At 48.5% G+C, this 25258-nt stretch overlaps 1 protein-coding gene across 4 annotated transcripts in view; it reads right to left on the reverse strand.

The window, feature by feature from the left end:
* Positions 1–18886, reverse strand: part of ANKEF1 (ankyrin repeat and EF-hand domain containing 1) — a 36854-nt gene extending 17968 nt beyond the window's left edge. Inside the window, exons 1-4 of one of the 4 annotated variants that reach the window (XM_025177960.2) lie at positions 12176–12315; positions 7428–7815; positions 2149–2348; positions 1112–1261 (exon numbers count right to left, since the gene is read on the reverse strand). In XM_025177960.2, the coding sequence (XP_025033745.2) occupies positions 1112–1261; positions 2149–2348; positions 7428–7773 (696 nt within the window). In that variant the 5' untranslated portion in view covers positions 7774–7815; positions 12176–12315. The other 3 variants (XM_006136024.4, XM_075925674.1, XM_075925675.1) reach the window with 3 other exon arrangements.
* Between the last annotated feature and the right edge of the window lie 6372 nt (positions 18887–25258).

Here is a 25258-nt window from a genome sequence, read left to right on the forward strand (position 1 = left end):
TCTGAAAGTGGGAACAAGTGTTTGCATGACACTGTTGTAGCTGATGTTGCAAAGTATTTACGTGCCAAATATGTTACATATTCACATGCCCCTTCATGCTTCAACTGGTAGACTTGTTCATCATCTTTACGGTGCAAACATTTGTAATAAAAAAGAATAATACAAAGTGAGTGCTCCACACGTTGTATTCTGCACTGTAATTGAAATCAATATATTTGAAAATGTAGAAAAACATCCAACAAGATTCATAGTAAATTTAAATTGGCTTTCTGTTCTTCACAGTGAGACTAAAACTGTGATTTATTACATTAATTTCTGTAATTGTTTGACAGCATTCCTTGAAATACGGTGTAATCCATAGCCACACTGTGTGGCTCTCTGATGTTCTCCACTGCTCAGTCTGCATATAAAAGTTTATCAGGTTGCCATAGTAGTTATGTGGTTCTTTAATTTAGGCAGTGGGAACTTGAGCTTTTAGATCCAGAGTGTCCATGTTCAGTCCCAGTTCTACCCACCTATCTGAAGCTGTTGTGTTTTAAGATGCAATTAAGGGTGGTAGCTAGCTGGAGCGACCTAGAGCCAAACAACAGGATACCAAGGGGATGGGCATTATCATTGGGATTCTCTCTAGCAGAAAGGTAGAGATATTTTGGGGCACGATGCTGCGGGGAGGAAGCTACTGCTGATCAGTTCCCCCACATCTGTTGAAATTTCAGGGGGGAAATCCATACCACAGCTGTCCTGAACATGGAGAGACAAGAGGGAAGAAAAGAAGCCATTTCCTCATTATTGAGCATCTACAAGCATTAATTCCAAGTGCTCTATTATAACAAAAACACCTCAATCATGAGACGCACCCATGACACACAACCTCATGAGATACCTCTGCCCTGGTGGAGCCATATGCATAAGATGTAGGCAGCTACATGTATTTATAAATCCATGTATTTACAGGAAACGGTGGCACATTTAAAAGAGAAAACCTGTAATTTCTAAATTCCCTGAATGGTTTAATAGAAAGCATTCATGAATATTGATTTTTCTGCTTGGCTTGGAACAAGCAGGCTCGGTTGCTTTGAAGTTAACTTTCAGTCCTCATAAAAAAAGATACCTCAAAAAAGCCTCCTTTGGCAGCGAAATGTGCAGCATTGTGTCTTTCATTGTCGAATATGTTAACATCTCCTCCTCTCTCAAGAATGCCACGCACAACCTCTATCACGCCTTCTCTTGCCGCTTCCATTAAGGCAGTCCGACCTGTAGCCTGCAAGTTAAACAGACGTGTTTTATGTTCGTTTTCGTGTTAGATAATCCAAGTCAGTGTTGCAAGGGGATATCAGAACTGTAGGCCTCCTCTATGAATCATAAAAAAGCAAAGCAAGGTACAAGCCCAATCATTTCAAGTCCTTGGGAAATCATTCCCCTTCTTGGCCCGAAATAGCCTCTGTCTCTTGACCTTTAATGCACGGAGCTAAGCCCATCTATTCTCATGCTCATCCTGAGAGACAAAAGTGTGGTGGGGGACAATGTTTGTGGGCACACGAGGCATGTTCGGACTGTGCAATTTTAACTAGAAGGAGAAGAATATGCTCCTGGATTTGTGGTTACCTGAGATGTATGGACCATTGAATGTGCCCTGAGCAACGGTCTGGCTTTTTTAAACACATAAATGACTTGGATTGTAGCTGCCCGTTGCACAGAGGTGCAAATGGAAAGGAGGGTAAAGGGCACAGTTTCTTGGAATATCTCATTGTCTTTGGTTTTTTGCCGGGTCGGCCACATTATACTTCTAATTTTATTGAATAGAATTTAAAACAATAGACCAGATCTCTTGGCCAGTGGGCACAGCTTCACTGACGTCAACAGGGATGTAGCAATTCACACTATTAAGAGAGCTGGCCTGGCTGTTTTTATGCATATAAATAATTGGATCACAACCTACCAAAATCCAAAACAGGAGAGAAGTGATCCAGGGTGTGGGACCGCAGCAAAATAAAACAAGAACGATGAAGGAGAGGCACCATTGCTAGCAATAACCTATGCATTGCCCGGATTATTTCACATTTAAAGATTTATGGTCATTTATTGTCGTGGTTCTACAACAGCATTACAACAGTATGTACACATATTGAATTATAGACACATTCCTACTGGGTTTATTGCATTGGGGTTTGCTCCTCTTTCCAAAAATTTCATACACGTTTCTTTAATCTCATGGGCTTGTTCACAAGCTTGCAGGAATACTGGCTTCCCATCAGTAGTACAGTTGTTAACATCCGCGCCGTATTCTAACGCAATCTGAAAGCAGCGGCAGTGCCGTTTCGTGGGTAAAATACAGTAAAACAAAATGCCTGCAACAAAAAAGCAGAACAGCTGTTAAGCAACAAAACAGAGGGCTGAAATAAAGAGCACAAAAGCCCCTAATTCAAAGACAGCCCCCTTAGACCAATACAGAAATGCTTTAATATCTCAGGTATAAGGGTCTGTCCATTTGAATCCAATTATAGGGTCAAGAGCTTAGAGAGTAATACATGAAACAATATTTGGGATTTCAATGGGACCAGTGTGTAGAATAAAGCAATATTCAATGTGAGTGAGTGTATTAGAACCTGACCTTTAATAGTTAGACACATCTACAACTTAATACAGGTTGGACCTCCCTAGTCCGGCTGTGACGGGGTATACTCACCCCGCCGTGGCGGTGCGGACTCGCCCCGCACTCAGCCCTCTCCAATCCCCGGGCTTCATGGGGAGCATGGTATGCGGCCCGCCACTTGAGCCACATGTTCTGGCACCATGGCACAGCTGATCAGCGTCACGGCTGGGAGACACATGCCCGAGCCATGCTAAGGGCGCGTTGGGCTGGACGCAAGGGAAGGGTGGTGGGGGCCTCGAAGGGCGCACGGAGCATACGTCACCGGGAGGGGCCGGCATGGGAGGCCAGGCGGGAGATATAAAGAGGTATGGCCATGAGAGGAGAGGAGGCTGGAGGAGCAAGGGGAAGGAGCACCAGGAGCAGGGGAGAGAGAGAGGGAATGAGAGAGAGAACGAGAGGGAGGAAGACGGTCGCCGGCGGTACGCTGGCCATCTGAACGAAGAGGCAGTTGTGAAGGAGAACGGTCTCCCCCCAGCTGCACTTGGGGGTAGGAAGTAGCCAAGGGCAGGGCTTTCCTTCTGGTAGCCTGCAGGCTGCTGTGTTACGGTAGGAGGCCCCACCAGCCTGACAGGACCCTAACTGACCCTGTCCGTAGGGCCCTGGGCTGGGACCCGTGAGAGAGGATGGGTCCAGGACTCCTTACCCCATCCACCACAGGCGGTGGTGAATCTCACAGGACTGCCACTAACAGTGACTTTGATAGACTACCAGCAAGGCACAGGAGCCTTGAAAAACTCTCTATAAAAGGATGGCTAGGCAGCCACGAGGCCCAAGTGTGACTGAGAGGGAAGGGAGCAGGGAGCTTCACAACTGGTGGAGAATGTGGGTACGAGTCCCGGTATCCCTGGACTGAAGGGAGGACTGGAATAGCGGGGAGAATAAGCTTCAGTGCAGTAGGATTCTCTGTCTTTCTGGGTTTTTTTTTCTCTTCTCTCCCGTTGCTAGTTTGTTTTCTTTTGGAAGGAGAGATGGAGTCTGCCAAGATGTTCGAATGGCTGACAGAAAACTAAAGGCAGCAGCAACAACAACAGACTTTGCTGATACAGTAGCTGTCATCAGCAAAGGCAGCTCATGTGGGAACTGGCAGAGCAGTACTGAGCGCAACACGAGCGGTGGGTACAACAGTACGGGACGCCGGCGCGAGGCTGGGATGTGCCTCTGGTGAGCCATGAGACTGACCAGGGCTCGGTACAGCAGTTGCCAATACAACTGGCTAAAATTGGCCCAACAGATGACCCTGAGGCATTTTTTATAACGTTTGAGCGGGTGGCCACTGCGGCACACTGGCCAGAAGAACACTGGGCCACCTTGCTAGCCCCATACCTAACCGACCCAGCCCAACTAGCCTACCGGAGTTTGAACCCCAGAGACTGACCTCCAGAGGTTCAGACAGGAATGGTACCCCCAGGGGGCGAGGCCCCGAGTCATCACGCAAAAGTTGAGAGAGTCAGGGTGGAGTTGGCTGGAGCCGAACCAGACGTCGGGGGCCCAACTGGCAGATCCAGTGATTTTGGAGCAATTCTTGCACATGCTACCCGGTGGGGGACAGCAGTGGATACGACAACACCACCCCTCTACTGTGAACGAGGCAATCACGCTGATGGAGGACTACATGATGGCGGAGTTGGCTGAGGTAATAGGGAAACCGGCTCAGGATGTTCTCCCACTGAAGCCCGGAACTGACATAGCGACCCGACAGAAAGAAAATAGTGTGGGAGAGGAGGGGAACGTGAGCGCAGGGAAGAAGTGAGGGACGACGACTTAGCCCCAGTGTGGTCACCTCCTGTGCAAGAACCGGCACCCGCAAAGGCCCTTCGGGCAGCCAAAAGGGACCGAGCCCAGATGAAAGGCGGGCCTTCCAAGGGCGTGTGTTTCCAATGCAGGCAGGAAGGGCACTTTCAGAAAGAGTGTCCTTATATGGATTGTACATATGGTCAAGTTTTGATGGGAGAAAAATCCTCTGGGGGCAAGAGGGGTGGAGAATTCTGAGAGCAATTAAAATAGAGGGCGTGTCTATAATGGCACTAGTAGACTCCGGGTGTGGACAGACCATAGTAAGGGCTGATTTGGTAGAGGAAGGCGGACCTAGAGGACTGCCAGTCTTCGTGCCATGTGTGCATGGGGACATGAAACCGTATCCTATAACGTGGGTGCGAATTATAGATGGGCAAGTGGAGGGATGGTGTTATGTGACCATCGCCCCAACGTTGGCCTACCCCGCTCTCTTAGGGAAAGATTGGACGGGGTTTAACCGTGTGGTCGAAGAGTGGGGGCGTCAGGTCCGAAGGAAGGGATCTGAGGCCTTGCTAGAGGAAGAAGTAAGGAAGGAAGAAATGGAGCTAGGTATCCTGAACCCCAGCCCCACAACCCATGATCAGGCTGCAAACCCCAACCAGCTGATTGACCCAGATCTGGCAGCCCGACCTGAATTTTGGGATGGAGATTTCATCCAGGAGCAAAGGGAGGACCCGTTACTACGTCATGCCTGGGAGAACGCCAAGGAAATTGACAGACAGGGAGACTCGGCCGTCTGGATGATGACGAGTCTCCATTTTGAAGTACACCGCAATCATTTGTATAGGGTCACAGAAGGAGTGGAGGGCAGCGGGACGGTCCAACAGCTATTGGTCCCAGGGAGATATCACAGGCAACTCCTAGAACTAGCACATGCGAACCCATGGGCCGGTCACTTAGGGTGGCAGTTGCTACAAAGGTTTTATTGGCCGGGGATATACCGGACGGTGAAGGACTTCTATAACTCATGCCCTGAGTGTCAGAAGGCTAGCCCAAGAGGAGTACCCAGAGCCCCTTTAGTCCTGTTACCCGTGACTGAGGTTCCCTTTGAGAGGGTCACCTTAGACCTGGTGAGCCCTCTCGAGAAGACACGAACAGGGTATCAGTACATCATGGTCTTGATAGACTACATGACAAGGTACCCCAAGTCCATACTCTTGCAGAATACTACCGCCCCTGTTATTGCCATGGAACTAGTGAAGATCTTTTCATGGGTGGGGATCCCCCGTGAGATCTTAACAGATCAAGAGACTAATGTGACTTCAAAATTGATGGAGGAGCTTTGCCGGCTGTTGCGGATTAAAGCATTAAGGACCTCTGTTTATCACCCGCAGACTGACGGGTTGGTAGAAAGGTTTAATTGGACATTAAAAAGTATGTTAAAGAAGTTCGTGGAGGAAGATCCTAAGGAGTGGCACAGGACTTTGCCCGCCTTACTCTTCGCAGTCCATGAGGTACCTCAGATATCTACCGGGTTCTTGTCATTTGAGCTTTTATACGGGTGGTAGCCCCGGGGTATATTAGATATTGTTAAGGAAGCCTGGGAGGAACAGGCGATCCGGGTACAAGGTTCAGTGCAGTATATACTTAAATTGCAGGAAAAGTTGCATAACCGGGGGGAGTTTGCAAGGGAAAACTTATTGATGGCACAAGCAAAGCAGGCTAGGTACTACAACAGAGGGATACGCTTAAGAACTTTTGAACCAGGAGACAGGGTCCTACTTTTGCTACCCGCACAGGATTCCAAGCTGCTGGCCAAATGGCAGGGGCCCTTTGAGGTGGTCTGCTGGTGGGAGAGGTTGACTATGAGATAAGGATGCCGGGGAAATGAAAAAATACCAGAATTTATCACGTCAACCTCTAGAAGGCTTGGAGGGAGCAGGAGGGGTTAATGATTAACCCGGTAACCCCCGAGTCTGAGCTGGGACCCTGGGGAGGTAGGGACACTAACCCTACAGCTGGGTCGGGAGCTGACACCAGTCCAACATACCGAACTACAGCGCCTGTTACACACATTTTCACAAGTCCTGACCAATCAACCAGGACAGAGGACTCTGATTTATCACCATATAGCAACAGAGCCCGGTAAGAAGGCCCAAGACTCGGTGCAACCCCTCCCCCAGAAGATATGGGACACAGTATGGGAAGAGGTCCAGCGAATGCTGCTCTGGGGCATGGCAGAGGAGTCTCACAGTTAGTGGAGGAGCCCTGGCACTGTCAGGACTTAATTGCTCCCAGACGAGGGATTTTGCCAGGCCTGGGTAGGTCATTTCTGGACCCCCTGGTGCCAGCTCCACCCCCTGCCCTGCCATTCCACTGGGCTTCCCAACTCCCCCGGCAGCCCAGATGGGTCACACGCTGGGCTTTCTGATCCCTTCCTCTGATCCTCCCCCCGCAGTCCTTCCCCTGCCTCCCCTCTCCACAGCCCAGCTGAGCCACATGCCGGACTCCCAGACTGCCCCGGGCAGCCCAGTTGGGCTGCATGCCAGGCCCTGCCTTCCCCGCCCCTGCATAGAGCCGGGCTCCTGGCTCCCCCCGCAGCACACCAGGACTCTCTGATCCTGGAAAATCCATGGTCTATTGCCAGATCAGAGTGTTCCCGTTTATAGAGATGCAACCTGTATCGGAAAAAGCCACAAACTAAATGCCTGATCCAGCCAAAATGTCTTCACTTTCAACATCACAAAAACTCCTACGAAAAAAAGGCTCTGTTGGGTGGTATGTGTAGAAAACCCGCATCTTGGACTAAACCCTGGGATGTTTAGAGTAGCAAGCCATAGGCCTTTGCTACATGAGCAAAAAAACCCAGTCCTAGAGCAAAAGACTCTTCCCCACTATGCTGACCAGCCATTAGAGAGGGAGGGGCACATTACACACATGGCTAGCACGTGAGACGTGGCGAGACAGCCGGATGCAATTTGTAGAGTCTGGCTCCAAAGATACTTTTTCTATAAATATGATTAAGCAGGACTCCTTTTACCTTTTCCTTCATTATCAACTATGGTCATGTCTGCCTCGGCCTTTACTAGTTTATCCAAGGCTAACTCATGGCCCAGGTCAGCTGCTTTCATGGCAGGAGTGCACCCCATTCGGTCTTGGACGTCAGGGTGAGCTCCTTGCTCCAGCAGGAAGCTGCACATATTAATGTCATTTGCGATGCATGCCAAATGCAGGGCGCTGTCTCCGTTGACCGGCTCGGTGAAATTAATGAGTTCTGGGAATCCAAGCTTGGTCAGTTTCTCTATCTGCCGCTTGTCCTTCTGGCGAACACATTGGAGAACTTTGTAGATCTGCAAGTTTTCAAGTCTTTTGTCCGTCAAAGACATCCTTGACCAACTGAAGTTAGTCTTCTTCAAAAGGAGCGCTTTCTGGACAAAATAAATAACCATGTAAACACAGAAGAAGTCATTTATGGGATTGATCCAAATAACATGTGACAAAGTTTTTCCTTTTGACTTCAGAGGTGACTGAGCAACCTCATTATTCTTGATTTTATATGTGCATATGTTCATATTATATACACATCTAGGTACAGACACACAGACAGTACCGTATTTTCTGGCGTATAAGACTACTTTTTATACTAAAAAACATCCCCCAAAAATCGGGGGTCGTCTTATACGCCGGGTATAAACATACTGTAGCTTCGGCTACATACAGAACGTCCCTGTGCTGATACTGTATGTACCGCGCTGAGCCAATCACGGCAAGCGGTGTTATCTAGTAATACATACAAAGCCTGCTCGGATTGGCTGAGTCAGAGAGGCGGGCTATTACAACCTTTGCCAATCCGAGCAGGCTTTGTATGCATTAATAGAATACACCGCTTGCCGGGATTGGCTCAGCGCGGTACAGACAGTATCAGCACAGGGATGTTCTGTATGTAGCCAAAGCTACAGTACTGTATTAGGGCACATCCAGCGGGCTGGTGTTTTTAAATGGTGTTGCCTCAGAAGGGGGGGGTAGTCTTATACGGCGAGTATAGGCCAAAACCTATGTTTTAACTGGAAAATTAGGGGGTCGTTTTATACGCCCAGTCACCTTATACGCCAGAAAATACGGTAAGCACACTTAGCACTTTGAAAATAATTCCTTTACAAACCATTTCTGATTATCAAGTGTTTAATTTGGTATGAAGAGGTTTTGTTTAAAGTGGAAATTAAAAGCTGGATTTAATGCAGTTCGGAGCTAACATGGAACATAACATAAGAACAGCCGTAGTGGGTCAGCCCAAAGGTCCATCTAGCAAATATCCTGTCTGCTGACAGCGGCCAATACAAGATGCTCCAGAGAGAGGGAACACAACAGGTAATCCTCATGTGATCCTTCTCCTGTTACCCATTTCCAGACAAACAGAGGGTAGGGACACTATTCCTACCCATCCTGGCTAATAGCACTGATGGACCCATCTAGCTCCTCCTGTGCAGAGGGTCAGCAACTGAACTCTGCCCCACTGAATACCAATGGAGCCCTGTTTTGTAGAAGTGGTGTGTGGATCCTCTGTTAGGTCATCTGCGCAAGGGTTGAATTGCACACCCGTTGATTCCTGTGATAGGTCTCCTGAGGGAGGTATTTTGGAGACAAGAACTCTAGTATTTGGGCTAGGCCCTGACGGCCGTATTTACCCTAGTAGAGGGGACTCTGATATTGGACTAGGCCTCTCAGGCTGTATTTACCCAAGCAGAGGGGACTCTGATATTGGACTAGGTCATAGCGGCCGTAACTATTCTAGGGGGGGGGGGGGATACACCCCCACCTCCCCGACACGGGGCTCTGCAGGTTCCTCTCCCCTCCTCCTCCCCTCACAGCTACAGAGATTGGGGATTTCCTCTCCCCACCCCCACACCTACTGGGACTTGCACACTTCCCCTCCCTTGCCACTTCACACAGGCAAGGGGAGATTCAGCACCCCATGCTGTGAGGCTCCTGGGGGAGGCACTAGCGATTTCCCCAACACACACTTCACCTGGAGAGAGTGGGGATTCCCTTGGGACTATTACACCACCAGTCACACAGGAGGATACAAATACCAAAAGGCCTCACTCAGGGATTAAGGCCCATTGCGCTAGGATCTATGCATGTGTAACCCACACACCTAGGCTATGTCTACACTGGCGGGTTGTTGCGCCAGAAATATGCAAATGAGGCTAAGTGTGGAATATCGCTGAGCCTCATTTGCATCTCTAATGAGCCGCCATTTTGAGGAAGAGGCTCTTGCACCAGAAGGAGTGTCTACACTGCCCCTTCTTGCGCAAGAAAAACCCTCTTGCGCAATGCTGCTGTGCTGATTATTTTCACCAGGACCGTGCACGGGATAGGCAGCACCCCAGGATCTGCGTGCGCCCGGGCCAGCCACACTCCTCGCTGGCCTGTTCCCTCCCAGCCAGCCCCACATCCCCCAACCCCCTCCTGGCCAGCCCTGCTTCCCGCTGCCCGGTTTTCCTCTCCCCTCCCTGATCTCCCCCGGCCAGACCCACTCCCCTTGATCCCCTCCCAGCCAGTCCCACTCCCTACCGGGTGGTTCCCCCCCATTTTCCCCAGCCAGCCCCACTCCCCCAGACTCCCTCCCGGCCAGCCTCACTACCCTCCATTCTGGTCCGTTGTCCTGCCCCTCACCAATCTGAGATCAAGTGTGTCCGGTATTTTTTTTGAAACCATCTGGTAACCCTAATTTTGACTGGTGTAATATCCAGCGGACAAAGACATTGTGCAAACTGCCTAGCCCTTGTTGAGTGTTTTGTGAGACACAGAGGCTACGTCTACAGTGGTGCATTCTCACGCAAAAACTCTTTTGTGGAAGAGTTCTTCTGCAAAATCTCTTCCAGAAGAGAGCGTCTACACTGGCATGTGCTTTTGCACAAGAGATGTGGTTTTGCACAAGAGCATCCATGCCAGTGTAGATGCTCTCTTGAGCAAGAAAACTCTGATGGGCATTTTAGCCATAGGGCTTTCTTGCACAAGAAATTCTTCTGGAAGAGCTCTTGTGCAAGAGGGCTTCTTCCTGAGTGGGAGCGTCAGAGTTCTCGCACAGTAAGTCCTGATTTTACACATTAGAATGTCAGTTTACTTGCGCAAGAACGCGCAGCCAGTGTAGACAGGCAGCACGTTTTTGCGCAAGAGCGGCCGCTTTTGCACCAGATCACACCAGTGTAGACACAGCCCGAGGCTATGTCTAGACTACACTGATTTATCAGCAAAAGGTATGCAAATTTTCAGAAGAGGCTTTTCTGAAATTTGGCCCGTCTACACTGGGCCAAATTTTGGAAAAACCTACTCTTTCAGAAGAGCCCTTCTTCCTCGTGGAAGGAGGAAGTCAGGGCTTCCGAAAGAGTGCGTCTGCTCTTCTGCCAAAAAAAAAAAAAGCAGAAGAGCAGATGCATTCCCAGGACATGGCGGAGTTTTTCCGGGATACCTCTGGTATCCCGGAAAAACTCCATAGTGTAGACATAGCCAGAGTGAATTTTAAGGAGTGAGGATGTGTAGTGATGATGTAGATCTTCACAGTAAATGCCTCCCATGAATGAGAGGCAGTATGGGAGAAAGTGAGAAAATGCTCATTAGAAAAAATAAATAATGGGCACTAAGGGATAGCATTGGTGCCAGAGCAGAACTGGAGTTTGCCAGCAAAGCATGATTTTGTACCCTACAGGGATGGGTGATGTCCCTTTGTGAACTCCGCACAGGCTCTGGTAGAGTTAATTGGAGCAGAAGAACTCAATTAGGCCCCTGGTTGCAGCTGGAGAGTGTGGACCAAGCCCAATTAAAAACAATGCCCAGCTGGGGGAAGATGCAGGTAGTTACCATGCAGAGTAGAAGAGGGCTGCAGGGAGTGAATGCTGAAATGCCTCTCTTAGCAACAGAAAGGAAAGTAGGTGTAAAGAGGAGACCCTGGACTCCTCTCCTGCGCAGAGAATTTTTACACAGAGCCAGGAACAAAGCAGAGAGGTCATTGGTTTGGAGCAAACTCTGGCAGGGAGACCTGACCGAAAAAGGCCTCACCTGGTGCCCAGGGAAGCATTCAACTGAGGAACAAAGCTTGGGGAAACCTGGAGTATGGCAGGGTAGAGTTGAGCTGCTCTGAGGCAAGGACCATAGGGTCTACGGTTCAGGGGGCAGAGGCCTGAGACAGTCTTGAAATTATTTGATGGACTTCTTTTTGTGGGGGGTTTGTCCCCCTGTGGTGAGTGAGGTGGAAGAGTGGGGTGATAAGTGATAAGCTGGAGGGCTGAGTTCCAGGAAGACAAAGACCATTATGTGGCTAGAGTGACTGTCCCTCATGAGGAGAGCCTCCTGCCTCACTCCCAGGCATGTGCCAGTGTGGACTCCCACTTCTTTAAATACGTGGGTTGGCCTGAAATTGTTTACACACTTGTTCTTTTACTTCTCTGAAATTCTGGTAGTCACTCTACCTGTGTGGCAAGGAAGGCACCTGACTAGGTCCTCAGCTTGTATACGTTAGCATAGTTCCACGGTCTAGCCCTCTGTTAATTCTCTTGCTTAGCTTGGCTACCAGGCCTGCAAGAGATGGATGCAACCGTCTCATTGAAGTTGCTATTTGCGTTCAGTATCAAGTCACTGAATGCAATCTGACACCGCTGTGTACAGCCACTGTTAGGCAAAGCAACAGAACTAAAATAGCAGGAGGGTTGCAGGAGGGGCTCCCCTGACCCCATCCTCAGGCTGCTGCGCCCCCAGCCCATAATCCCTACTCCCACGCCCCTCAAATACCTGAGCAAGGGATGTTGTGACCTAGCATGTGGGGTCACAGTGCTGCTCGGGTTTAGCCCAGCTGCTCCTTTATCATGGTCTGGCCCAAACAGGAGTGGCACTGTAACTCAGTGTATCAGGTTGCAGTGGCTCAGGTAGCCATCCATTGCATTGTGACCTGGCATGTGAGGTGATGCATCTCTTCTGTTTGGCCCAGCCAAAAAGAGATTAGGCCCTGGGGCTGGATGACTCCCACTCCAGCTCCATGGCCTGTGGAATGAGAAGAATTGCCACTTGGGTGGAGAATGTTTGTACACTGCCCAATCACTAGCATGGCTTGAAAACTAACAATCCCTTGCTGTGGGAATTTTTGAAAACTCCATGTAAACTTTGGTATGTACTGGAAAGCCACGTTTTGTTGAAAAAGTCTTGCCCAGTTCTTACATCCCGCTATACTTGAATCCAGCAACAGCAGCAGCTCCTTGCTTTGAGTATTGCATTAGCTCAGAAAAAAATGTGCAAATGTAATCCACGCACCTTGTGTGGTTCACTGTCCCATGCCCATCCCCTAGACCACAGCAACAGATAAGAACAATAGACCACTACAGCAGGAGCTGACAATCAGTTGGCCTTATAGCTCAAGATGTAGAGGTGCCTGTATTAAGCTTCTGAAGTCCCAGGTTCAAATCCACCTGGTGGCAGTTACCCAAGTGTTTGTGGTTTGTAATGTAAACTTGCCAAAAGGCCTCCAATGGATACCAGCCTATCATTTCTGGAATTATAATTATGTATTTATATTTAATCTTAGAACAGCCAAAGTATCCTGTATTCTGACAGTGGCCAATGCCTGGTGCCCCAGAAGGAACGAGCAAAACAGGTAATCATCAAATGATCCAACCCCTGTTGTCCATTCCCAGTTTCCAACAGAGGCTAGGCACACCACTCTGGCCTGAAAGCCACTGATGGACCTATCCTCCATGAACTCATCTAGCTCTTTTTTCATCTCTGTTATAGTCTTGCCCTTCATGATATCTTCTGGCAGAGTTCCACAGGCTGAGGCTACGTCTAGACTGGCATGATTTTCCGGAAATGCTTTTAACGGAAAAGTTTTCCGTTAAAAGCATTTTCAGAACAGAGTGTCTAGATTGACACGGCCGCTTTTCCGCAAAAGCACTTTTTTGCGGAAAAGTGTCTGTGGCCAATCTAGACGCACTTTTCCGCAAAAAAGCCCCGATCGCTATTTTCGCGATCGGGGCTTTTTTGCGGAAAACAAATCTCAGCTGTCTACACTGGCCCTTTTGCACAAAAGTTTTGTGCAAAAGGGACTTTTGCCCAAACGGGAGCAGCATAGTATTTCCGCAAAAAGCACTGATTTCTTACAGTGTGAAGTCAGTGCTTTTGTGGGAATTCAAGCGGCCAGTGTAGACAGCTGGCAAGTTTTTCCGGAAAAGTGGCCGATTTTCTGTAAAAACTGGCCAGTCTAGACACAGCCTGACTGTGTGCTAGTGGGAAGAAATACTTCCTTTTGTGTGTTTTAAACCTGCTGCTTATTAAAGCTATTTATTCCGCAGGAGCTCTGCCTCATTAAGTACACATGAATGAGCAGCTATTCAGTATCTCGTTTAACCCTTAGGCTACGGTTACACTACATGCAAAACTTGCAGAGCAGCTACACTGCACACGCATTCTTGCACAAGTAAATTTACAGTAAAGCATTGGAACAGAGGGCTTCTTCCGCAATAGTTATTCCTCTCCCCACGAGGAATAAGCCCTCTTGTGCAAGAGCTCTTGCGCAAGAAGGCTGTGTGGATGGGCAACAGGGGTTTCTTGCGCAAGAGAGCATCCACACTGCCATAGACGCTCTTGCACAAAAGCACATCTCTTGCGCAAAAGCACATGGCAGTGTGGACACGCTCTTGTGCAAGACCTTTTGCACAAGAACTCTTGCGCAAAGCAGTTCTTGCACAAGAAGCTTGCAGTGTAGACGTAGCCTCAGTGTTCAATGTCTGAGTCTAGGACTTATTTACTGCATGCTATTCAAGCCCTACTCTGAATACAGGATTATTAATTCCCTCATGGGCTCATCACTGGGAGTGCTTCACTAACATTAATTTTCTCCACACATCTATGAGGTGAGGCAGTAAGATTCCCTCTGACGGGCATCTGCACCACAGTGGCCCTTTAAGGGTTAATACCCAGCCTGGTGGAAGGGCTGGAGTGGTAGAGCCAGCAGCTGAGGTAGAGATCACCAATTAGGGCCCAGCTAGGGGTATATAAATAAAGGCTGCTGGAGGGGTGGAGACACAGACTCACTCCAGCTATGGAGGAGGAGGGACCTAGCTGCCAGGGAAGCTAGAGGAGTCCAGACTTAGAGCAGGGCTGGGAAGAGGCAGGCAAAGCTGGGGAAGCTCTGGTCAGGGGATTTCCAAACTGGTTGCGGGCTGCCCTGAAAGAGGTGGGGCCTCAGAGGGAACAGGTGGGGCCAAGAGACTTCAATTGCACTCCTACCCACAAACCCTGATTGGCCTGAGGGTGGGGGAGTGCGTGAAGTCTTTCTGCCCCTCGTCCTGTCAGGGGTGCCCAGCGCCTAGAACCCTGGCAGTGTGAGGAAACATCCCGTGCTGCCTCCGTAGGGTCTGGGGTGGGGAAGCACGCAAAGTCTCTCACTCCCCAACCCACCCTGCCAGGGGCACGTGGTTCCTTCTTGCCAGGGCAGGTAGAGACTTTCCGCGCTCTTCTGCCCCCAGGCCCTGATTGGCCTGAGGGCAGGAGAAGTGTGCAAAGTTGCCTGCTCCTCCCACCAGGGGCACACGATTCCCTCTGGTGCCACGCACCCCTGGTGGGGAGGGGGGAACTTTGTGCATTCCCCCATCCCCAGATCTCAATTGCCTGCAGGCGGGGGAGCAGCGGGGGAGCAGCAGGGCAGCCGCAGGCTGGGTCAACCCATTTGGCAGGCTGCATCTGGCCTGCTGAGGCCCGTTTGCCCACCCCCGCCTTAGAGAATAACAAATATATAGTATCATGAGCTTTTGTGGGCACAACCCACTTCTTGCTCCACTCATCTAAAGAGGTGGGTTGTGCCCAGGAAAGCTCATACTACTATATATTTTTGTTAGTGTTTAAGGTGCTACAGGACCACTCGTTTTTAAATCTTTCACTAAACTCATTCTTGGAAATCACTGATCCATTTTTGCTGAAACTTTTCTAAATAATTCCATCTCAGACTAACACTCAGCATGGAACATTCCAGCCCAGTTATAATTTGTCAAAGATACAAACATCTGAAAACAGGATAAGAAAATGGGAAGTGTCAGGAAGTGTTAAAATATAAGTGGTTACCAACACCAGCTAAAATTCAGTGCAATTTGCATCTACATTGGTGTTGATTTAAAAAAAAATCATTTAACATCTTGCTAGTCTGTGGTAAGCAATATTAGGAACAGACTCATTAGATAGTTTTAATCGGCTTTTATGGGACATATTATTCTTTGCTGGGAGGAAGAACTGATCATAATAGCACAGCCTTGAGTCAGGTCCAATCTAGCAAACATCACACATTGCTATGCCAATAAGCCTAAATGCCAACCTCTAACACTTCCATCTCTCTAATCTGATAAACCCGGAGGGAGATTCTAGCTAATCTTCCCAGATTCCATCGTAGTGTTGTGATGGACTAGGCTGAGAAGCAAAACCCATGGTTTAATTTATTTCTCCACTTCACCAATTAATAGGCCCATCCTTTAAGCAGATTCCTCTTTTTTCATCAAATTTGCCAAACTAGCTTGATGCACAAGGGGAAACTCTTCAAGGGCACAAGTTCGAGTTAGCTGTCCAACTCTCATTTACTGACTTTTCATGGAAGCTGAGGGCAAAATTGCACCTGAATGACTTTGAAAATCCCCCCCCCCTGCATTTCTCAAAGGCCATTCTAAACCATTAAAATATCACACCACTGTCCAGCTTTTTTTCCTGATATTGTTACCACTCCAGTAATCCCTAAGGCACAATCCTGAAAACACTTCTATATGTACTTTGCTTTACTCACCAACGTATTCTCAATGATTACAGTAAATCTTTGCAAGAGCAAGGCCTTAAGATTTGAGAAAAGAGAAAATTGTTTTCCTGTTTGTTTACTGCGTGCCCATGAGAGTACTTTGTATACATACATACTCAATCATGAGCCCATTCGTTCATAAACCTACCCCCCCAAGTTAAAAAAATTGTATTAAATTGCAATGATCCGTTCATAAAATGATTCTATATTGGCAATTTGTAAACTTCTGATCCCAGCTTGTCAGTGTAAGCTGCTGGCACTTTGGGATGTATTGTTTACCTGGAATGCATGCAGGCATGGAGCCTCTCAGCTCCCAATGGGAGCTACAGGAAGCAACACGGGCCAAGGGATGTGCTGGCCACCACTTTCCGCAGCTCCCATGGACCCAGAATGGCAAACAGCAGCCACTGAGAGCTAAGGGGCTCTGTGCCTGCAGACGCTCCAGGTATATAAAATATCCTGATGTGCCAGCAGTTTGCCCTGCTGGGCTAAGAACTGAAGTTTGCCAATCTTCCCAAGTTTAAAAAGAAAAAAAAAGGTAAAACGCAATGATCTGCTCATGAGCCGACCCCCACTCTTTACTACGTCATTTGTTACACACATATTTGGCTTATGATTGATTTTATACGGTAGTTGGCTCTTTGCCATTGTTTGCATAGGAAACAACCCACCACCATCATCAACAATGAAATACTTTAATTAATAAATAAATAAATAAGAAAACCCCCCAGCCCTGAAAGACGTAAAGCCACAAAAATTGGCCGAGAAACTCAGGAACATGTGCAATAACTGAAACGCCTTTTCCAAAACCTAAATTTCAAGTTGACAAAAATCATTAAACAATGTTATCACTTAGAAATTTTAAAATGCTTATTTAAAAAATACGAATTAGTGATACATATTGACAGTGTGTATCAAAGCATGACCCTTACAATAGGACATAAAATAACTTAATATAATAACAGTATCCTATGTGTTTATTGCTTTACACAAATATATACAGGGGACGTCAACTGCATGACTAAATTTGACCCATGTTTAATGGGAGCTGAGCAATAAAGTCTCATGAACACTTATACCAATACATTAAGTACCCTCCACACTTGAGGCTAGAGTTAAGGCTCAGTTAGATAACCCCCTACCCTTTTAAATCTTTCACTTTTAAGTCATATGTAACTTTTCCAAAAATGTTCGTTTGGACCAAAATATACTATATAACAGAGAGTGATGGACAATGTGGGCACTTCACATCTGACCCATGCACCCATCTAGAAAATTAAAAGTCAGCTTCTGTGTCTGTTTCTAATGTGTAATGGCCAAATTTCCAATTCCTACTCTGAGCCGCTCACAGAGGGTCCTCTATAAAAGGCAGAGGGGTGCCACACCAGCATAACTGCCTGCCTTTGCAGAGCTACTGCAGGACTGGGGTGTTTGCAGGGGAGCACAGAACAGCCTCCTCAGGCCCCCGGACAAGGTGGGGGGCAGCTCTGTGTCCCCAGAAGAGGAGGGGCCAGAGGTGAAAATAAGCAGGTGCGCCCTGGTCAGTGGCGGCGTGAGACCGGCTGCGGCAGCTGGCGCCCCAGGCGGAAGGCGCGATCGGCGCCCCCGCCTGCACGGCCGTCAATGGCCATGACATCGTCATCGGGCACCCTAGGCGACTGCCGAGTCGGCCTATGCTCACGGGCTGCCCCTGGCCTTGGTGCGGGGAGCTATTGAAGGAGCTGGTGGGGACCTGGGTTGCAATAGGATAGTACCTGTAAGAAATTAAAAGTTACGTTCCCCGCTGGGTGGGGCCTTGTGCAGAAAGAGTGGGGCAGGGCAACCCGCCAGCCCTCAGCACAGCCCAGATTGCAGCTGGCCTCCTGCCAACCCTCCACGCTGCCCGGACCCCACAGCACGATGCCCTCCCCTCCAGGCAGTCCTAAGAGCCCAGGCACCCTGGCGGGGGTTTGAAGCGGCCACAGTGGCTGTGAGCCCCAGACCCCTTTGAATCGCCAGCCCCCGGGGCAACTGAGCCTGTGGGCAGGCCCGGGTCTCTGGGCGCCACAGGGGGAGAGTAGGTGCCAAGGGCTCCCTGGATCTGGTCTTCTGCCCTGGATGGGCACAGGCAAGGGGCAATGCAGGCAGGGATGGGCTGGCACGCATCTCCCCCCGGCTCGCCCTCCAGGGAAGGGTCCTTCAGAAAACCACCAGAACTGGCAACGCAGCGGCTGCATTGCTACGGGCAAGACGCACGCGCGCGCGCTCCCGCCGCCGCCGCCATGCAGCCAGCTCTGGGGCGGAGCACGGCAGCGGGGCAGCGCGCCCCTTACAACGCCCTGCCCCTCCCGTGCACGGAGGTGGAGCTCCAGCGCGCGCTCTCCCTTCCTCGTGACGTGCGGGGAGGGGGGGGGTCGCGCGAGCCGCGGGACTCACCTGGCGGGGGCCGCTGGCGCGAGAGCCGGCCGGCGCCAGGGACGCTTTAGCCCGCAGCCCCTATAGCAACGGGAGCCCCGCCCGCACAGACGTAACAATGCCGCCGCCGCGCGACGGGGGAGGCCGCTCTCTGGGGGCTGCATCCCGCCCCCTTTCCCTGCACTGCGGGCCGCACCTTGCGTTCGCCCGGAGCTTCCTGGAGGCAGGGTCGGCCCGTGCATTTCGCAGCCGGGGTGCTCTCCCGGGCAAGCCAACCTTCCAAACTGGGCTCTCAGCCTCCCCGGGCCGCCCTGCCCCTGCAAGGGGGGGCCCTTGCTTGGCCCCCTCGCCTAAACGCCCCTGGCTTGCAAAGTCAGACATGCAAATACACCAGTGTCACAGCCCCACGCGCTCTCAGCTTCACTGTAGCACCCTCCAGTAAATCGGCTGGATTGCAAATATGCGAGCTCCACTTCAGCAGCTCCTCTATGGGCAAGGCTGCCTAGGGGTTGCCAGATGGTTTAACCAAAAAACAAACAAACAAACACACACACACACACACGAAAAAAATCTGTTGAGGGGAAAAAAGGGGGGTGGGGGAGACCAAAGTTGTTGAGCCCCCCCCCCCAAAGGACCTCAAGAGTTATTAAGCAAAAATAAATACATAAAACAGCCGTGGGGGATATTTAAATCCCCCGTGGATTTGCCTATTCCAAAGTGTCTAATCTGCATCCCTTTTCCGGAAAAGGGGTGCAGTGTAGACACAGCCTTGATGTTTTGGAGTTTCCTCAGGAAGTCAGTGTTATCCCGGAGGTAGCTAGGAGTGTTGGTAGCATAGAGTCTGAGGAGGGAGTCGATATAGCCAGATAATCCTTTGGTGAGTGTGCCAATGCTGGAGATGATGGGTCGTCCGGGATTTCCAGGTTTGAGGTACCCCTTGGAAAACCTCTGCAGACCTTCAGGAGTAGGTGTATCCCTGATTGAAAACTTAGGTGCCTGAACTAGGGGTGCAGGGTGGAAGGGGCACCCCTGACATGAAGTGGTTTCCATAATGCACAGAGTTTGCAGTTTGATTCAGCACCTCCACTATAAAAGTTGTCCCAGCACCCTGCTTGAGAGCCACTGCTCTAAAACATCTTATGTAACCGTTCGCTCTTGACAGGTCTCCTAGCAGGAGTGCCATTTGCATGGTAGCTCTTTCCAGCTAGCTCTCGCTTATGATGGTAACCTAAGTTAGCTGGACTGTGGGTCAGTTATTACATTCAGCTGATCATTCCTGCTTTGGCAGAGATACACGCCATGTTCCATTAGGCTGGTGTCACAGTGGTACTTTTGCATGACAGGACAGAAGGCAGTCTGCTCACCCATATTGTTGCTGCCAATGCTGTATTTTTGTGTCTTCCAAAAGCAAGACTTAGGCCAGGTCTACACTTGACCCAGAAGGTAAAATACCGTATATACTCGAGTATAAGTCGACCCGAATATAAGCCGAGGCACCTAATTTTACCACAAAGAACTGGGAAAAAATATTGACTCGAGTATAAGCCGAGGGTAGGAAATGAGGCAGCTACTGGTAAACGTAAAAAATGAAGATAGATACCAATAAAATTACATGAATATTTATTTCAAAGAAAAACAATAACCTAGCTCTGTAAGTGGAAAAGGGGGTCAACAAAAACAATATGGTATCAAAAATACCGTAACTCCCGCTCAAAGTCCTTCCGCCAATCCAATGAGCCCCTGAAGGGCCGCCTGCAAGAAAGCGCCCAGCGCCAGCACCAGTCACACACGGGAACAGACGCTCGGACACTCGGCCCAACCAGCTCAGCCCCCGCCCAGACCTTTCCCAGGCCAGAGCCCCTCTCGGCTGCTCCCCGAGCCTCCCTGCCAGCGGCCCCGGGGCTAGGCCGCTGGCTCCGAGCAGCACCTGCGGGCGCACCCGCAACCCAAGCGGCCGGCAGAGGCTCCGAGCGCCCCGTGCAGCGACGGCCCCCGACACATGGAGCCCAGCCCGCTCCCGGCAGCGCCCCCCGCCCCGACCGCCTCGGTTACCGGGGCCGGAGCTCCGGGCTCACGCGGCTAGACCCGGCCGGCGGCAGAGACGCGCTGAGCCCGCCCGCGAGCAGGAGGCTGACTCGAGTATAAGCCGAGGGGGGCATTTTTCAGCACAAAAAATGTGCTGAAAAACTCGGGTTATACTCGAGTATATACCGTACATAGCTGGAGTCAGATTACCTCAATTGTGGCACAATTGTCACAGAGGGAGTCCAGTGGGAGAAAACACCCCTATCGATTTCCCTTACCTCTCCTGACTGCCAAGAGCAGCAACGCCAACCAGTGTCGCCCTCAGCATTTGATTTGGCAGGTCTTAACTAGGCCCGCTAAATTGAACACCAGAAGGTTGATCTCTGGCGTGGCAAGTGAAGACATGACCTTACACTAACATAGACGGCAAAATTCTATGCTGAGAACTTTTGTAAAAGTTACTTTTTTATTTTTGGATTTTATAATTTCATTAACTAGACCATTGAAGATGGGAAAAGCCAAACCGCTTAATCTGAAATGTAGTTTTATGCCAAAATATAGGAGAACCCATTTAACGCACACACAGATATAAGAATGAAGCCTTCAAATTAATAGATTATGGGAACTTTGAGATTTGCATTCTAATCTAAGTTGTGTATACCCTCTTCCACAGTGACTGCCTCATTCCCTCAGAACATGCATTCTGATTGTCCTATATCCTGCCATGCCTTTGAGATTGATGCTGAGGACTCATGATTCTAGGGGGAGACATCCCTCTTCAGCAGTTTTGGAATACAAAATTAGGCATTTCAAAGCATCTTCATCCCAAAGTGAGACCTGTCTTTTCCTGGATAATTGGCACCAAGACATTAGGGAACTCCCCTGACCAAACTAGAAGATCAGACTAGGTCAAAGTCCTGCATGAAAAATTCTCAGCAACATAGCTCATCAGGATCCAGATGGGCCAATGAATGAAAACTTCTAAAAAAAAAAAAAACCTTCTCCAAAAAGAATGATACAGGAATTGGAGCCTCAAGAGGTTTGGCTTGTTTGGGTAACATTAAAAACAACTAACCATCAAAGCCCTAAAATTAGGATACCCCTCAAAATACAGTCAAAGGAAAATATCCAAGGAAGTTTCTTTGTGATGACTTACAAACAAAGCTGCGTTTGAATGGAAAACCTATGTTTATCCAGTGAGAAGAAATGTTGACTTTTTCATAACACTTCCTCCCTTGTCTAATAGGGTATCAGAGAATGGCATGTACGGACTCCTTACAGTGAAATAGAAAATGAAGAATGTTCATGGTCAGAGAAGAGCTTTTGATAGCAACATTTCTAATTAATCTGAACTATTTATAGTGAAGCAATACAGATGAGGTAACACTTAGGCCTATTCTTTTCTGGCATAAGTGTAGTATTTCCCCATTTCTTCTTTTACATAGATTTGCTCCTCTGCTTCAAATGTTATTGCTGAGAGAACAAAGGTACATTTCATGTTGTAAGGTATAAAGAAAAGATACACAAATGTGTAATGATAAATAAAAAAAACCTTTTCCTGGGAAGGGTGACACAAAAACAACATGAACTAGAAACTGCAATGCCAGCAGAAAGTATCCAGAAGTTAGATAACTGAGGCCATTTCTTCACTAAATCAAAGATTGCCCTGCTGGGATCAATCTTCTGGCGTTCAATTTAAGTTAAGACCCACTTAGCTGAACTCAGAGGGCACCCCTCTGGGTATTACTGCTTCTGCGAGGAGTAAGGGAAGCCGACGAGCTACATAATTAACATACATAAGAATGGCCATACTGGGTCAGACCAAAGGTCCATCTAGCCCAGTAGCCTGTCTTCTAATAGTTCCTAATGTCAGATGCCCCAGAGGGAGTGAAAAGAACAGGTAATCATCAAGTGATCCCTCTCCTGTCATCCATTTCCAGCCCTTGACAAACAGAGGCTAGGGACACCATTCCTACCCACTCTGGCTAATATGTGTTGATGGACCTAACCTCAGTGAATGTATTTAGTTCTTTTTTTAACCCTGTTAAAGTCCGGGTCTTCACAACATCCTCTGGCAAGGTGTTCCACAGATTGACTGTGCTGTGTAAAGAAAAGCTTCCTTTTGTGTGTTTTAAACCTGCTACCTATTAATTTCATTTGGTGACCCCTAGTTCTTATGGTATGGGAACAAGTAAATAACTTTTCTTTGTTCACTTTTCCATACCTGTCATGATTGTATAGACCTCTATTATACCTCCCCCCCCTTAGTCGCCTCTTTTCTAAGCTGAATAGTTCCAGTCTTTCAAATCTCTCTTCATATGGCACCCATTCCAAACCCCTAATCATTTTTGTTGCCCTTTCCTGAACCTATTCCAATGCCAATAAACCTTTTTTGAGATGAGATGACCACATCTGTATGTAGTATTCAACTGTGGGCATACCATGGTTTTATATGGAGGCAATAAGATGTTCTCTGACTTATTCTCTATCCCTTTTTGTAGCAGTAGTTGCATATCTTGACACAACATTCTCTTTTAGTGTTGGCCTAGCCTGATGTTAGCGCATACATAATGTATGGATTACCTAAAATTTAAAGAGTTAACATGCTAATACTGACTGGATAAAGACTAAGTAATACATAATGGGGAACTGTATAAATGATCTACATGAACATGGGTCCAAACATGAAAGTCATTGGACCAGAAAACTGAATAATAGGACTGCCGGACCAAGCCAAGAGATTGGAGAGGGAAGAATTTGGCATCTTAGACCCACTTGCCTTTCTCTGTAATTTTATGTCCAACATAAATGTATGTGCAGACACTATGGGTGAGTCTAGACCAGGAGCAGCCCTAGACCAGCTGCTGGCAACTGGCGCCCTAGGCAAAATATGCGATTGGTGTGCGATCGGCGCCCCCGCCTCCAAACCCCTCAATGGCTGTTTAATTTGGCGCCCTAGGCAACTGCCTGGTTTGCACTTATGGACAGGCCGGCACTGGTCTAGACTATGGGGTTTTGTTGACAAAAGTGGACATTTGTTGACAAAACTATACCTGTGTCTAAACTGCCGCTGAGTTCTGTCGACATAATGTCGACAGAACTCAGCAATTTTGTCAATGGCTGTAAACCTCATTCTATGAGGAATAACGCCTTTTGTCGACAGAGTTCTTTCGACAGAAGGCGTTATTGAATCTACACTGTCCTTTGTGTCTACACTGTCATGTTGACAAAGCAGCTTGCTTTGTCGACAGAACTGGATGTAGTCTAGATGCTCTTTGTCTACAAAAGCCTGTAGTTTAGATGTACCCTATAAGTGATAATAATTCTGTTGGCAATTGTATAAATAAAGGCAAAAATAGATTGTCTAAATTCTCAGTTCCTCTACCTTTTTACCCCCAGTTGGCTCTTCTTGATTGACAGCTCAGTGCTGGAGATGACTCATGTATGATGCCATGTACGCTGTAGAGAAACTGGATTCACTTAGGAAACATAAATGGTACAGAACCTTGAATAGGCCCCAAAGATTCATGACTGGAAAGAACAGCTTCCATAGATAGAGGGATCAGTCAGCCCGAGGAAGTGAAAACTTTGCATCAAGACACAGAAAAACCCCACACTCTGATCTGGCCAAACGGCCATTGATGAAGCAGTGATCGCTGCAGGCAAAGCCACTGTGAGCTACCTTTGTGCTCCTCTGATCTGCAGAGCCAGTTTAACCCATGTCATAAAGTAGGACTGCCTCGGAGATGCTTTATCCTGCACTAGCTTGTAACAGCTCCCAAAGGTCATTAAGCAGTCCCAGAATCACTGGAGTGCTGCATGAGTTGGCCACTCCCTATTATTCCCAGCACACCTCTTTATGCTACAGGGGCAAGCAAGGTTTGTATAAAGCTGTCTGTGCTGGCTGAGGATTCTCCCACCCGTGGCGAATTTTCAGCTGCCCCACTTAGGGCAGCTTTTCAGTCCTGTTAGTACTTCTGGGGAAGGAAGACACAAAGGCTAGGATCTGCCCTTGACTGTGATAAACAAAAGGAAAACTGAGACCGATGAAGCAAACTGAAGTGTTCCCTAAAGACCCCAGGAATGAATTTGCTCCATGGCCAGAACAGGATTCAGGAGGTTATCACTTTGGTCACTATATAACAGCAGATTCTGATAGTTAGATGATCAGAAATAAATGAAGGTTTCGTTTCTAAAGGGTGCTCTGTCAATAAAGTGTTAAATTTGTCAGAAGGGAATTTGTTTCACTCTGTTTTGTAAATGCCAAGTGTCAACTTCCTTGACTCAGCCAACATACATGCCTCATGTTCTGGTGGGCAAAGCTCCTGTTACCCATATGCTCGTTTTGCAGCAGTTAGAATGAGCTAGTTACACATGAAAAGGTTTTCGCTGCAGCACAGCTGCTTCCGAGTGCTTGGAATTTATATGTAAGAGCGTTTGAGGGTTTTGTTCAGTGCTGGTGGAAGGCGCCGGACTGACAGCTACTGGAGAAGCTCGTGCTGCCAGACAGACACAGCTCACTGCTGTCAGGCAATATACCAACTTGCTGTACTTGTGTAGTGCCTTTCATCCTTGGATCCCAGAGTACTAAAATCATGAACTAAGCCTCACAGCCCCTCAGGGAAGGTGTC

This window comes from Pelodiscus sinensis, chromosome 3 (assembly GCF_049634645.1).
Source record: "Pelodiscus sinensis isolate JC-2024 chromosome 3, ASM4963464v1, whole genome shotgun sequence".
Lineage (NCBI taxonomy): Eukaryota > Metazoa > Chordata > Testudines > Trionychidae > Pelodiscus > Pelodiscus sinensis.